At 34.1% G+C, this 16,722-nt stretch overlaps 1 protein-coding gene across 1 annotated transcript; it reads left to right on the forward strand.

Annotated features, from left to right (window-relative positions):
- Nucleotides 1-41: 41 nt before the first annotated feature.
- On the forward strand, nucleotides 42-12,126 carry LOC135843295 (fatty acid synthase-like). Its single transcript, XM_065361127.1, has 20 exons — nucleotides 42-144; nucleotides 896-1,036; nucleotides 1,119-1,274; nucleotides 1,398-1,600; nucleotides 1,974-2,210; nucleotides 2,306-2,429; nucleotides 2,869-3,042; nucleotides 3,449-3,628; nucleotides 3,729-3,927; nucleotides 4,055-4,235; nucleotides 4,307-4,452; nucleotides 4,660-4,907; nucleotides 5,006-5,333; nucleotides 5,416-5,568; nucleotides 10,067-10,261; nucleotides 10,352-10,501; nucleotides 10,612-10,733; nucleotides 10,824-11,090; nucleotides 11,197-11,435; nucleotides 11,610-12,126. Exons 1-19 carry the CDS (start codon nucleotides 136-138, stop codon nucleotides 11,290-11,292), a joined length of 3,309 nt encoding a protein of 1,102 aa, XP_065217199.1. The 5' UTR covers nucleotides 42-135; the 3' UTR covers nucleotides 11,293-11,435; nucleotides 11,610-12,126.
- The last annotated feature ends 4,596 nt before the right edge of the window (nucleotides 12,127-16,722 follow it).

Consider the following 16,722-nt stretch of genomic DNA (forward strand, 5'->3'; position numbering starts at 1 on the left):
AGAAAGTGCACCTACATTGTACTCACAAACACACTGGAATATCAAGTAAAAACCTGCGAATTACTTAGCCACGACCACGATTCTGAAATTGAAACTATATCATCTATAATCTGGAATTCACTGAATAGTTTACCGATGATCCAGGTATAACTTTCTAAAAGAAAGTCTTTAGTCACCAATTTTGCTCATTTTTTATTGGAGCATGGAAGCGCATAGAGAGACTGTAAAAAAAATGCAACGGCTCAAATATAAAATTGAGGGTTGTGTGAGATCGTGAATTATCTAAAATTGGCCAAAAATTGCGTTTTAACCGTTTAGTAAAATCCTAAAAAAAGGTCTTGAATTTATTCGGATCTGGGCTATTTTCCCCCGAAAAAATACGATTTTTTCACAAATACCCCCTCTTTGTGGGTTGTATCTCTCCTCCAGGGCCACCTCCGGAATTTTTCTGAAAGAATCAACTAAAAATCAAAGTCTTTACTGAATTTGGCCGAAATTCCGACATTTCTTTTCAGCGATCCACCCTAATGTCTTAAATACGGAGGAGATCTCTAAGGTTGCAGCTGCCTATCTTGAGCGTATTGAAATTTTTGAGTATTTTTTGACCTAAAAAGGCATAAAGAATACATTTTGGTCTCACTCATGTCAAAATGGGCTCTCAAAACGTATTCGTATCGCTGAAATATGACGTAAACAGAAAATACCTAGCTCAATCATACATTTTTGGATTTTGGGGCATCATGTGAAAAAATTGAGCCTTGCTGAAATGTGTGTTTGAGAGTTGCTCAATGAGTCTACAAGCCCTGCGGTGAAAAAAAATGAGCAAAAATGTAGACATTTCGCTGTAATATTTTTAGTACGTAATTGCAACGTGATATTTTTTTCAATTTTCAAGCCCGATGTAACCATCTTTATAAGCTCTGATCAAACGGCTGACATTCAAGTGGCAAAAGAAATTACCGTATCGAATGAAAAATTACCTAACGATAAAAGCTGCTCGCTGATCGCTTTGTCAGATATATGCAACAAAATTGACGTAACGTACCTACTTACATATGCTGAAAATTGGGAAATTAAGAAATTAAATTTTGTAATAGCTGATGACCTCTTTTTCTCAGATGCTTGAGAATGTACGCCAAGCATTAAAAGACAATGGATTTATCATCACGAAAGAATCTGCCACCAACGACATCAACTCTTACGAAAAATTGGGATTTAATGTTTGCTTCAGTCGTAAGATCAATGCTACAGAGAGAATACTCCTTTTGAATAAAGTAAGTACCTATAATTCACAAAAAGATCCAATAAATTCGAATTCTCAAGCAGGTATATTTGAATTGAATATCTTGAACTAAGCTAATGATTCGAATCCCTGATTGTCAACTCATTATTTACAGTCGGTGAAAAATGAATCATCTTACAAAACTGCCAAACTAGAAAGTGACTCGTACACTTGGGTATCAAATATTCAAAACGAACTAGCAACTATCGACTCGGAACGGAACGAGAAATTGATCATTTATGCCGAAAAAGATCCGAAAAATGGAATACTTGGATTCTTCAATACTTTAAGAAAAGAAGAAAAAGGAATGAAACTTAGGTGAGTGGTACCAATGTAGTTTGATTAAACGGGTAAATAGGTAACCAATATTACATTTGTTGAAATATGGTTGCCTACCAATGAGCTCGCAGGAGCACAAAATGCAATGAACTCGTTTTTTTTTTCAAACAAGAAATTTGATTTATATTGTGAAGTGAATTTTTAGAATTTTGGAAAAAAATGGACATACTTAAAAGTATTTTTACATGGTTTTTTTTTTTTTTTTGGATTAAGGTGCTTTATTATACCCACGAAGGGAGAGTATTTTAGATTTGGTTTGTTATATGTACATACGTATACATATGTAACACAATTGTCCATTTTTGCACAACTCAAAAATATTACTTGACCAATTTTTGTTCTTGATTCAAAGATGTATTTATACGTTGGACGACAAAGCGATCGATTTTTCATTGGATCACTCATTCTATAAAGATCAACTGGATAAAGATTTATGCCAAAATGTTTTCAAGAATGGACAGTGGGGTACGTATTGCCATTCGCCGACTGAACCAGTGAACTTTATAGAATCAACAAATGCACTGTGTATTCAAGAAGAACGTGGTAATTTCTCATCATTCAAATGGATCGAAAGATCAGATCTTGACACGTATGGAATTATTTTTTCACAATTTTACACATCTCATCTAGCCTTTTTTCACCGGTTAAATTTATGACCTCTTTGAATTTACAAATCAATTACAGAGAAGAAAATCCCCACCAAAATTCCATTCGTGTATATTATAGTAGTCTAAATTTCCGAGATGTTATGCTAACAAGTGGGAGAATTTCAGTGGAAGATCTGCCTTTCTATAATCGATTAGAGGAGGTAAGAATATATAAACGTACAGACAGTGTATGATACATTAATCAACCCGAACTTGGACCTTCGTCAAAGTTATCTATTTTAGGTATAATTTTAATTTTTTAAAAATTGAATCGCTTCATTTTGGAAATCTTTGGCTTCCTTTCAAAATGACCAGCTTGATCAATTCAAGTCTCGGTTACCATAAATTGGAATTACATCATTATATCTATTGCAGTTTCAAAAATGTAAATTGAAAATCTTTGATTTTTCAAACACCTTTCCTCAAAGTGGGATTTTCTCATTTTCAAATAAATGCACTCATCTGTTTTAAAAAAATCAAAGATTTTAAATTGAAATAAAAAAATACGCCAGTATAACTTGATTAAAATTGAAACAACTTATTCATAAGCATTATTTATTCAGTAATTATTCATTCGTCAAATTTTGATCATCCCCTTAGTGCCACCACGGTTTTGAATTTTCCGGAAAAGATGGTAATGGAACACGCTGGATTGGTGTAGTAGAAAAAGAAGCGTTAGCAAGCGTTGTTCGACCTCCCGTTGACTGGATATGGAAAGTACCAGATTATATGACGCTGGAAGAAGCAGCCACCATTCCTGCCATATACACCACAGTAATTATTTATTTCACGTAGTGAATAAATGTGGCAGTATTGCGTATAAAAATTAAAATTAAAATTGATGACACATATAATGACAAATTTACAACTAAACTACCTATTTCATAAATCGATGGAATCGAAACATATGAACCACATCATTAAAATTATCGTAATTACATAACTGATATCAAAGTTCGATTCAAGGTTTTATTCCTTTTCAAAAAGAGTTTGCCCAATCCTGGCCCTGGCTGTAGGTATTCGTACATAGTTTGATGAAAGATGATAAAAACGAATAACAAAAAAAGACTTCCTCGAAAATATCTAAAGACTATTTTTTATGCAATTCCATTCCATCTTTCATTAGTTTTGTTCCTAGGTGTGGAGAGTTTCTCAAAATTCAACTCATTTAACTTTGCAGGTAGTCATGGCCTTCTACTTCAAGGCGAATTTGCAAAAAGGATGTTCAGTACTCATACACGCAGGTAGTGGTGGAATTGGTCAAGCGGCAATCAACATATGTCTTCATCACGAATGTGAGATATTTACTACCGTCGGCACACCCGAAAAAGTACAGTTTATACGAAAAACATTCCCTCAAGTATGAAATACCTTTTATTTTCGAGCAAACAAACTATAAGTAGCCAAGTAGGTATCCAGTACCTACATTATAGCGATTGTGATTATTAAAATTCAAACAGATTCCAGAGAGTCACATTGGTAACTCGAGAGACACATCTTTTGAGCAGTTAATAATGCAGCAAACAAATGGACGTGGAGTGGACGTAGTTCTGAATAGTTTGGTTGAGGAAAAAATGCAAGCTTCTGTACGTTGCTTGGCCCCGTTTGGGCATTTTATAGAGATAGGAAAATATGATATGCTCAACAAACATTCATTAGGTCGGTACAAAAAAAAAAAAAAACTTTCCATTACAGAACCAATCGTTCATTTCATAATACTTACCATAAATATTACCTACAAACCCACTTGTAAACACATTACAAAAAATTGAACATTTCTAATTAGATTTGGAGCATTTCATAAACAACATAACATTTCATAGTATACAATTAGACTTGGTTGTGCGAAGTAACAGGCAACTGGCACTCGCAATTCGGAATAAGTTGGTAGAGCTTTTTGACCAAGGAGTAATAAAACCAATACACAGAACAATTTTCCAAGCCGACGAAGTGGAATCAGCCTTTAGGTAGGTAACTTTTAGCACAGAGCAGCTCCTCAAGCAATTACTCAATCAACACGCCTTTCAAATTTATTCAGATTCATGGCAGCAGGAAAACACATGGGCAAAGTTCTCATAAAAATGAATGACGAGGAGAACGACATAGAAGGCAAACCAACTTTGATACCCAAGAAGTGCCAGCCTCAAGTTTATTGTCCAAAATATACCTCCCATGTTATTGCAGGTAAGTCGCGCGCGCGCGGGCGCGTGTGTGTGTGTGTAAGCGCGAGGCCGTGGAGGATTGCATGCCCCTTTGTCTCCCCTCCTCAACGGCCCTGCATATCTACCATACCTACTAAAATTTTCCAATTTAATCGTTTTGGCAAATTGACTTTTATGAAAAAGTGTGCACGAATAACTCTCATCGACTAATTCCATTAAATACTTTCAGGAGGTCTAGGTGGAATGGGAATGGAGCTCGCTGATTGGTTGATCTTGAGAGGTGCTCGCAATATTGTATTAAGCTCAAGAACAGGAATCAAAAATGGTTACCAGTCTTATCGTATCAAATTATGGCGTTCATACGGAGTAAAAGTAATAATATTCACAGAAGATGTGACAAAGGAAACAGGAGTAAAGAATTTACTCCAGACAGCTAATGCATTAGGGCCAGTAGAAGGGATTTTCAATCTCGCAGTGGTAAGCATGCTATAAAATACAATCAGTTTGGACTGTTTGGAGATGCAAGCAGCATTATTTGACTAGCCTAATCCTTCATAAAATATGTACTTACATAGATCCTTAAAGATGATCCATTCCTTAAACAAACTGAGGAAAACTTCCGTTTGACAAACGAGCCGAAGGCAATCATAACAACGCATCTGGACAACTTGAGCAGAGAAATGTGCCCACATTTGAAATACTTCGTCGCATTTTCCAGTGCTGCTTGTGGTTTGGGTAACCCAAACCAGAGTAACTACGCTTATACTAATTCTGTGATGGAAAGGATATGCGAAATCAGGCATGCAGATAATTTACCCGCTTTGGTAATTCAATGGGGAGCCGTTGGGGATGTTGGTATTGTAGCAGACTTAACCGAACAGATGGCAGGAACCGAAATCACAAGTGAGATGATTTTACAAGATGTGGTTTCCATGAAAGCAATACCTAATTCTCAGATTATCAAACACATCTTCCTCATTTACAGTTTGTGGAACAAAGCTACAAAAAATTAAATCCTGTTTGGAGACACTCAATATGTTCATGATAGAATCTCGTCATCTCATTGTGTCTAGCGTGGTAGTTGCTGAAAAAAAGCGAATTGATACAGATATTGTAACCGCAGTTGCAAATATATTAGGTAAAATCTGCTCATATCGCACGTTTAGGAGTTATATAAACGTTACATCTCAAAAAAATTGATTTTCACATTTTTGGGATTTGTATGATACGCTACAACCAAACATAGCACTTCGAGTTAGGAAAACTATTTAGATCTTGAAAAAACGCAAACGTTAGGTATAATAACTCAGAATTTCAAACAATACGAACCTAAGTTATTTGGAGTTAAGAGCGTTATACGACTTATACGAGTATCTAAAAAGAACACTCTTGTTTTGTGTGAATTTCATACATTCAAACTAGGTATACCTATTAAAAACCCATCAGGCGACGCGGTAGCGTTGCCACCCCCCCGCCCTCCCACGGTTTCATGCGCGTTTGCGAAACCGTAGGCGGATGTGGTACCGTCCGAGGAGTATATATTCTGTAAGTATTTCGTAATGTTTTTCAGCGATATTCAAACGTAATTTTCTCAGAAACTATGCGTTTAATCAAAAAACGCAAAGATACTTTTTTTCTTATTTTTCAAAGACCTTTCAGAATATATAAGAATTTTTTTGTACGATGAAAATTCGCGAAGTTTCAAGTAACCCTTTTTTTGTCATTTTGGCATCTTTTGTTCTTCCAGTCTCACTCAAAGTTAGAAGGATTGGCTGAACCAATTTCGATGAAATTTGGAATGTAGCTTTGTTTTGTTACCCATTACTGACTCTTGATGAGAAATTGTTTTTTTTTTTGAAAATTGACCCTGCACCCCCCCTTTTTGGGGCCCAAAAATTTTCAAAATTGACCCAAAATATCAAAAGGCACTTCTCTGGTACAAACTTGATATTCATGCCAAATTTGAGCTTTCTAGCTCAATTATGTTAACTTTGAGCTGCGTTGAAAGATGCTGAAAAATGGAAATTTTTGAAAAAATGACGAGTTTATTAATTGAAGTTACGGTCAAACAAAAGGTGATACAGGTGTACGTATATAAAAAGGCACTTCTACAATCTTCAAAGTACATTTGTACAAAATTTCAGCGTGATTCGTGCCCTATTCAAAGCTGTAGCTTTGTCTAAAGGAACAGTTAATTTATAATACAAATTTCCGCCATTTTGGTTTCTTTAGACAAAGCCACAGCTTTGAATAGGGCACGAATCACGCTGAAATTTTGTACAAATGTACTTTGAAGATTGTAGAAGTGCCTTTTGATATACGTACACCTGTATCAGTTTTTGTTTCACCTTAATAATTCAATTAAGAATCATTATTTTATTATTATTATTCATAAACATACCCAAATGCAATTAGAATAATCGATTTATTATCGATTAATCGATTACAACTTATCGATCTTACTCATAATTCTGTTATCACAGCCACTATACAGCAACAATGACATTAGTGATAAAAAATTGACAAGTTTTAAGAAAACCTCGTTTTGGTAGCCAAATATTTTTCAATAAAAGTTACTCGTTACCTACACCGGTACACCCAAATGATTTTTTTTTTTTTTGAACTTTACAGTAGGTACAAAAACTGAAACACTGAAACTAGTTGAAAACTTCAAAAGAAATGTAGAAATTTGATAGTTTGAATTACCGTACCTATTTGTTATCATTCCCGTAAAAATTTTGATTTTTAGGAATTTATGCGGGCCTGAGTATAGGTTTTTTTGGGAAGCGGGAGGGGGTTCAACTGAAAATTTTATCGACTGATATAGGGATTTTCTTCTCCTTCTAATTACTCATTCCATGCCAAATCGGCGGATTTTTGCACGAGAGGTCATGGTCATCGATTTTTTTCAAAATCAGATAATGTTTAGAGGTCATCAAGCAATGAAGAATTATGTAAACCGGACATTTTTTCGATTTTTTTCGGCGAAGCTGTGGGGCTTCAAAGTTTTTCAAAATGGTCTGAAATGGAAAATTTCTGTTGAAAATTGCTCCGGTTGTACGTGCTATAGAATTTTCAACTTTTTTTCAAATTGATCAACGAATGATGTCTAAATTAGTGTTGCCACTTTCAAAAACATAAAAAAATTAATTTAAAAACTTATAATTTAAACATAACCAAGGTATCCGCGAGTAAAAATTCTGAAAAAATTCTCAGTTTTAGTCGTTTCAAAGTATCGAATAATTATCAAAAAATTGGACTGCCATTTTTTTCATATTCACATATTTGAGAAAAAATAATACGTTTGGTACTAATAAAATTGCAAAAATACCACCAAAACCCTAAAGAATTGAAATTTTTGAAAAATTTTACTAATGTGTAGACGAACATTTGAAAAAAATGTCCTTATGCCGCAATTTGTCAACGAATTGACTAGAAATACTATTTTTCTGGCCATGATTTTGCAAGTGATAGATACCTACAAACTACATACTTATCGGAAAAATTTTGCCACCGTTTTAAACAAATGAAAAGAATGCCATATTCATAAAATGTTTTACACGTACTAGTGGTGAAACTGGGTCACATGGTACGATTTTTACTTCACCAAAATGTGACTATACCTTTTTCAACTTTGAGAAACCTGTAAATACTTTGTTGTTGTTGTGTAGTCTCATCCTTTGGCTACAAAATGACTCCTCATTTTTCAAATTTGGTTCAGAAACTTGTGCTCCAGAATTTTTGTTTTTAATCAACTTTTTTTGTTCCACTTTAGCCGATGAAGTGTTCAAGTGGAACGGACGGGTGGGTCAAGTGAGTCAAGTGGAACGTAGAGTTTCCCAGCCATAACAAAATAATGGAAAATTAACTCTGAATTTTTGATACGTTCTTCGCCATTGAACCGATATGAGTCCAGTTGTGTACACTGATGTAAATAAGCGTGTTATTTCGGAATATAATTCCATTTTTAAGAAAATCGTTTTTGACCGCCTTTTTCTTAATTGGAAAATTTCTTTCCCCCTCAACCCATCAACCCCAAACCATAGAATTTTTTTGTAGTACCATGGAAAAGGGTCGTCATTTACATCATAATTGCTGTTACATTGCAAAATTTCAAGAAAATTGGTCATTGGAAGAGGCTGTAGCCTTGTCGACGGAAATTTCAGCATGATAATAAAGTCCGAGGGAAGGAAATTTTTTTCAAATATTCGGCTACACATTGATAGATATAATATCTCAAAAATGCAAAAATTTTAATTTTTAGGGTTCTGATGGTATTTCTGCAATTAGTGCCAAACTTGTAATTTTTTTCTCGAAAATGAACAAAAATGCCAGTCCAACTTTTTTAAATATGTTATTCTGCATGCAAATAACTAAAACTGAGAATTTTTCAGAATTTTTAGTTTTTACTGACAAAATTGTATTTTTTTTTTCTTTATACTGATTGGCAAATTTTCAGTCACCCTCCCCCACATCCCTTGAAACCCTTCTACATAGTTTTATTCCAGGCATGTTGAATGAAAAATGTCCGGTAATCTTTCAACTCTCTGCATGCTCCTGCCTCCAATAATGCTATTTTCATTTATTGAATTAAACACTTCATCACAACATACAAAAAAAAATACTGATATCCTCCAAAAAAACTCTTCAAAAAAGAATTACACCCCGCCCTCTCCACGGTTCCTAATGAACAACTTGCTCAGTGAACAAGAGGTGAAAATATTTCACTAAGAAAGTGTTATGATACATATAATGGTGGAATCCGCCCTTTTAAGAAAAAATACCTACCACTTCACCAGATGGTATGAGACAAACTATGAAACAGTTTTGGTACCTAAAGCAAACATCCTCCAGACAAATACCAAGGAGACAGAGAAATACGTAGCAAATATCGGTTGGCTGCACTTCATGAAAACAAAAAATGAGCCAAAAATTTGGGGCGGACAGATCTCTCAAATAAGTTTGATAATCTAACCAGAGTCTGGAAGATATGTCAGCACCCAAATTTTTGGCTCATTTTTTGTTTTCATGAAGTGCAGCCAACCGATATTTGCTACGTATTTCTCTGTCTCCTTGGTATTTGTCTGGAGGATGTTTGCTTTAGGCACCAAAACTGTTTCATAGTTTGTCTCATACCATCTGGTGAAGTGGTAGGTATTTTTTCTTAAAAGGGCGGATTCCACCATTATATGTATCATAACACTTTCTTAGTGAAATATTTTCACCTCTTGTTCACTGAGCAAGTTGTTCATTAGGAACCGTGGAGAGGGCGGGGTGTAATTCTTTTTTGAAGAGTTTTTTTGGAGGATTTCAATAGTCTTGAAATATTTTTCAGATAAAATTACATATGTACCTACTTAGTTACAAAAATAGTGTACTTTTTTATTTGTTTCTATTATTAAAAAAACAAAAAATATATAAAAATGGGATAAGTAAGTACTTTATAGAAAATAAAGAATCATGTGGGAATTTAAAAAAATGAAATCACTCTCCTCTGAAATTTCACTTTTTTGAGATGAACTACATACTCAACTGCATTATTCCGAATATGCAATATGCATATACATAGGAGGTGTTTGAAATTCATATCTTGCTCTAAACTTTGAAATGTCCCACTAATTAAAAGAACTTCACAGGTATCAAAGACCTGAAGACTATAAATCCATTATGGACATTCCCAGAACTTGGTGCAGATTCGATTTTGGGAATAGAGGTGAAACAAGTTCTCGAATTAGAATTCAATGTAATTTTCAGTGTAGAAGACCTACGAACTATGACCTTTGTAAAATTATGTCAAATGAAAGAAGACAAAGAAAATTCACTGAAAACAGGTAATTCGGGGTGCACTGCTAACACTTCTCACCAAGTACCTACATTTATTCATTTGGTAAAAACTACAGCATTACTCGCAAATTTCACAGGTAAAAAAATTAGAACACAACTGCAAATCTTTATGGATGAAATACTTGCAAATAAGTCCATTCGTCGCTTGCCAATCGATGAAAACGATATTGAAAAGCCAATTGTGTTCAATGAACATCCAACAACTTTCATTTTTCCTGGAGTAGAAGGTAAACATGGATTTTAACTACCAATTTGTAAACTTTGGTAAAAATATCACAGATGAATCTAACATATCTGATTATGTACACATTATTTTGTCACAAAAACACATTAACAGGATTAGCTGTTTCAATGCAATCATTGGCCAAAACATTACCAGGGCAAGTGCTATGTTTCCAGTACCATTTTGGTGAAGTTGCAGACTTCACCTTGAATGAATTACGTGATTATTTTGCCAAAGTAATTTAGCTTCTTACTAGGTCCAATTTTACAATTTATTCACAAAGCGCATTAATAATTTCATCAACCTGTTTCAATAATCACTCTCAGTACATGCTGGAAAATTTCAACTTGGACAGAGAATTTTGCATAATTGGTCACAGTTTGGGTGGACTATTTGCTTTAGAAGTGGCTGATATTTTAGAAAAGCAGAGAAAAAGAGGATACCTCTATTTGATAGAATCTTCTCCATTATATATGGTAAACCTCCCGACCAGAGAAGACGTAAAAGAAAGGTGCTCCAATAATGAACTATTGGAAATGAACATATGCTCAAGTATTATGTCAACATTTTCACCCACAACACCGACGGAAGAAGTGAGTGCATTTGGGCAGATGACTGAAAAATAATTATGTTCCCTGAGTACCTAGTGAGTATTGAGCAAGATCATAATATGAATAAGTAACTCAATTTTTTTCACAGTTCATTAAGTCGATCAAAAAATTGGATGGTTGGCAATCGAAGAAAAAATTATGTTTGTCATTACTACCATCAGGGATGACAAATGAAATGCGATGAATCTGTTGCTTGATAGAATTTACACAGTGTGCAAAGCAGGACGTGATCACCGAATTCCTCAAGTATCACTCGAATCATCGGGCATTCTGATAAGATGTGTGAAAAATCCACTGGATGATGATGATGCTTATGGCTTATCAGAGGTATTTGAGTACTGTACTTTTTTTTATCAGAAGTGGGGATTACGTTTTAGTGATACCTACCTAGTCCATTCGAATTACTACATACTTAGATAATGTTTTTGGAACTCTTGATCTGAGCGTTTGATTTTATTCATTAAGTTTTAATAAATATGTTCATTCTGGTCCAATTCGCAGTATTTCAAGAATCCGATGCAAGTTTATAAAATTGATGCAGGACACAACACAATTTTGCATCATGCAAAAACTTCAGAAATTCTAATGGAATCTCCATTGTGGAAAAAATAATCAACTGGCAGATTTTTTAAAAAAAAAAAAAAAAAAAATTCCAGAAAACTGTTTACCTACCTAATGTAGTTTTTTCACAACACTAAAGAGTTCCTTTGAGATTTTTCATGAACTAAAAAATACAAGTACTTACTGCATTAATTTTGTTTCAATAGACCGGTGTTGTTGAAATGTTGAGCTAGTAAGTCAAGCAGTAAATTGATTGAGCTAGAAAAAAATTAAATCTTTAAAATAGGTACAAAACACGTCACTTACCATGCTGAAGCATTCAAGCAGAATCTAAAGCTGCATTAATGAGCTCTCGACTGAAATCATAGAAAGATATGATGAATTTTAATTATGCAGTTCATTTAAGTATAGACTTCTGTAATAATTATAGGTACATTATTACTTACTACATTATAGACTACAGGAGTTGGAAAATTTTTGAATAAAATTGTTTTAAAATGCATAAATTCATTTTCAATTCACATATCATCGATGCCTGTAGAAGTGGCTTAAGATTGCCAAGTGACCGATGACCGCAGATACAATACATTTAGCAAATTCCATCATCATCAGATCTCAATTTTAAAAATACGAGGCTATAAAAAGTTACGTCATTTTTGAAAGATAATTTTTCAGAATTAAAAAAAAAGGGTAGGTATTCCCATCAGGTAAGATAGGTGACGTGAAATGCCTCATCTGGTCCTAGATTTGGGAAATTATGATGGATTACTGTTGGGTATACCTCTAAATCTTTCAAGTCAAAAGACGGGGCCCATCCACACCTCACCCTCCTTGGATGGTACGACTAAAAAACTTTTTTTTGGCGAAAAAATGTTATCTATCCATAATTACTCCAGGTGAAATTTAGGTACTACACGGAATGTGTAAGGGGGAAGGTGGACCTTTTGACACAATTTATTTCAGAATTTTTTTATCGTAGTGATGGGGTAAAATTGGCAAGAAAAAACTTTTAACCACAGTGCACAGTACCTCCGAACTGAAAAGGGTTACACAAAGAAATTTGCCACCAAAGTGTATATTTTGATGAGTATCTAGCTATACTTTCTCCTAACCCAATATACAAGTTGAATAAAAAAATTGAAAAAACCTTAAAATGCCGTTTTTTAAGTTTTTACTTTGGGTAAAAATTTGCAAAATACGTAGAAATGTGCAGATCAAAAATTTTTTAGTGGAAGTTCAGAAGTGCATCACTAAAATACTTTTGAGCCATTTATAAAGATAGGTATGTATGTATGATAGTGGAGAATGATCAGGCAGTAGGAACCCGTATTTTCTCCTGGTGTGTTCATTGGACTTCAAGTAGTTGAAAAAAAACAAAGAATCTGACATTTTCCAAAAGCTCACTGAAATAATAATGAACAGATTTTTCATATTTTTGTTTTTCACACACGGGTACCAAACGAACCGTATACGTCCCAGTGAAAATCTGATGATGGTAGGTCCGATAGTGAATTAAATTCTCTAAAATTTTGTTAACTGGTAATTTTTTTAAAACAATCTGTTTTTGATAATATGTATCTACATGTATGTCTTTAGAATTGAAGTTTTGCGTAAATAACAGAAGACAGAGAATAATTAATAAATTGAAAAAATAACATCAGATTCGTAATTTACAAGCTCAAAAACATTCATTTAGTCTTATTGCACTGGAATGTGGTTGCAGTTTTTGAAAATTTGTTTTTTCCGTATTTTATCATTTTTCATTTTATTCTACCTTATTTGGATCAAAAAATATTTTTTGATATTTTTTAGAAAATAACTTTTGAAGCATAAAATGTCAGTGGAATAAGCACCTATCTAAGTAGGTACCTACACTATTATGCATTTGCATAGGCTACGCTGCTCAATGAATTTAGTTAAATACTTAGTAAATACTAATTTTGATCAAGAAATCTACAAAGAAATATTTTTCTTTGGTGATGTGATTACAAAAAAAAAAAAAAAACAAAAAACAAAACACGAATAATACCTATCGAACTAATTCGGGTGCTCTTCTAAATTCCATTTTATTTCACTACATGGGTTATTAAACATTTTTCCACCTCTATAGCCGATATTGTACTCGTCATTAACTGTCCTTTCACCACCACCGCCGTATGGAGTAACCCAATGCTGATCCGTTAAAAAAATTCTTTATCTCACTTTGTCTACGTGGATTCTATTTTTAAAATATTAAAGGAACCGAAGGCCACTATTTGCAACTTCAAGATGTGAGGGGACTTATGCCTTGCAACGCTTAGGTGTTGCCACATATCATATATCTCTCCGCGTCTATGTGTAAGATTACTCCTAAAAGAAGATGTCCCTACTTAGACCAGTGGGAGAAACTTCCCCTCCAACTTAGCGAGATGCCAGCATCGAGCCTCGGAGAATCGGTAGCTCTCGCCACTCTTATTAGAAACAAGGAAGCCGAAACTCCTCTCTAATATCAGTCCAGTCGCGTGGGTATTATCCGGTTAACCCAGCACGACATTTGTTAAAGTGTACTTTTCGTCAATTTAAAGAATATTCATTAGATTAAATATTCTTAAACCTTTTATCGGTTAATCGTCATACACTACCAATCGGTTTTAAAACAATCGTTATTATCATCGCATTTCGCGTATCTTTATCTACTCTTGCTAAGGTAAAGTTCTCGCCGCGTTTACAATAACACCAACAATGGTCGTAAGTATTCAACTTCTTCCATAATTAATATGTTAAAATGAATTTATTTACCTGTTATTATTAAGATATAAATAGTTAGCTTTACCAACTATTTATGGTGTAATTATAAGGTGTGTATTACAATTACATCGAATACACGGAGTATCTAACTAGGTGTTGTTATTCTTCTAATTTATTTATTTAGGCGCTAAATGAATAAATGTAGATAGGTGAATTATTAGAGTCATGACCCCTAATTAGGTGCTAATACACCCCTATGATAGGTCCTCGGACAGATCATAGATGGATTTGTGTGAAGCTTAGGTCTCAATCAGTGTAATATAGCTATCCGGTGCATTATATTATCAGAGCATAGGTATATAGTAAGTGCTTAACTTAAAACTTTTACTTAGGTGTTTATTATCTTTCTATGTCTTTACATTGGCCGATGATCTAAGACTTTACATTGGCGCCCGGACGTGGTCCTCTCTATGTCTCAAATTTCTCGAAATTTGCGTCATAATCAGGATTTCAACCCTCCCTTAATATTTTCGAAAAATCTTTTTTTTTGCGAAGATTGGACGAAAATATTAAGCTCAAAAATAGCGAATAGATTTCTCACTAGCCTGACGCATAGCGAGAATCTATTCATGTAGGATCTTCATCCCTGAAAAATTCGGAAAATTTCAAGATACTTGGCGAATTTTTTCGAAAATTCGTCAATAAATTGAATTTTCGGAATTCTCCAAAGTTTTAGTATTCGTCGAAAAATTCTCTATTTTTTACGAGAAGCGCACGTGAATACTAAAATTCGACAGGTGTTGTTCATATTTTCAGTTGTTATGTCAATTTCACATTGTTCTGACAACCTCAAAAATTTGAGCAACTTTGGTATTTTTTGTGTGTTTTTCTTTACACGAAATTCCACAAAAAATATCAAAAATACCACAGGCGCTAGAAGTCGGTATTCGTCATGCATACCGAAATCCAGTGATAGAATTCTGACTGAAAATAGGGCCTTTTTAGTTGTTCAAATTTCCGAAATTATGAGTGAATTTATTTCAGTATCTGCCTTGTCAGAGACTATGCTGGGTAAATTCACCGTAATTCGGACTTTTGAACAAGTCTTACCATTAGGGAACACATAGTGTTGGAATTTTTTGGTTACACGAATTTTTTAGTGCAAATTCGTCGTAACTGGAAAATTCAAACAATTTTCAATTTGCCTAAATTTCCGAATTGCGTCGTGAGTTTATCTCAGTATCTGCATGTCAGAGACCATGCTGGGTAAATTCACCGTAAGTCGGACGTTTAGACAAATATCACAATTAGGGAACTCCATAATGTTAAAATTTTCTTGATTACATGAATTTTTCATACAAATTTGTTGTAATCGGAAAATTTAGGTATCTCCTTATTTGTTTAAATCTTCGAGTCATGACGTAAGTTTATTTCAGTATCTGCTTGTCAGAGACTATGCTGGGTAAACTTACCGTGACTCGGATTTTTAAACAAAGCCTACCATTTGGATTTTTATGTTGTTCAAATTTTATCATTACATGAACTTTTTAGTGCGAATTCGTTGTGATTGAGGAATTTGAACATCTAAATATTTGTCTAGATTTTCGAATTGTGACGTGAATTTATTTCAGTATCTGCTTTGTCAGAGACCAAGCTGGGTAAATTCACCGCAATTCGAACGTCTAAACAAATCCATCTTTCGGCATCTTTTTTGGTAAGACGTAAGTTTATTTCAGTATCTGCTTGTCAGAGACTATGCTGGGTAAACTTACCGTGACTCGGATTTTTAAACAAAGCCTACCATTTGGATTTTTATGTTGTTCAAATTTTATCATTACATGAACTTTTTAGTGCGAATTCGTTGTGATTGAGGAATTTGAACATCTAAATATTTGTCTAGATTTTCGAATTGTGACGTGAATTTATTTCAGTATCTGCTTTGTCAGAGACCAAGCTGGGTAAATTCACCGCAATTCGAACGTCTAAACAAATCCATCTTTCGGCATCTTTTTTGGTAATTTTCTCGCCCCAGAAAATTAACAGAAAATTTAAAACTCGTAGAAATTTTTAGGCCCCATAATGCTCGTCATTTCGTATCTAGAAATTCTATGGGAAATGCCGATCTTTCCCTATTTCCGGTAACTAGGTCCATTTTTCGAATTTTCCCATTCTTAGAGGTTTTTTGGTTATTTTTTATTCTCAGCTCGCAGGTTTCCTATTTAGCTTTAGTAGTGATGGGACCATGTGCTTTATAACGAAAATTAACGGAGAAAATTGAATTCCGTGGAACTCTCAATATTTTTCGAGGATTCGTTTACGAAAATCG

The sequence above is a fragment of the Planococcus citri genome, chromosome 4, assembly GCF_950023065.1.
Source record: "Planococcus citri chromosome 4, ihPlaCitr1.1, whole genome shotgun sequence".
Lineage (NCBI taxonomy): Eukaryota > Metazoa > Arthropoda > Insecta > Hemiptera > Pseudococcidae > Planococcus > Planococcus citri.

Coding starts and splice junctions, on each gene's coding strand:
- LOC135843295 (XM_065361127.1), top strand. Junction 1,601..1,973: donor GAAAAAGGAATGAAACTTAG/GTGAGTGGTACC, acceptor CTTGATTCAAAG/ATGTATTTATACGTTGGACG. Junction 4,908..5,005: donor GGATTTTCAATCTCGCAGTG/GTAAGCATGCTA, acceptor GTACTTACATAG/ATCCTTAAAGATGATCCATT.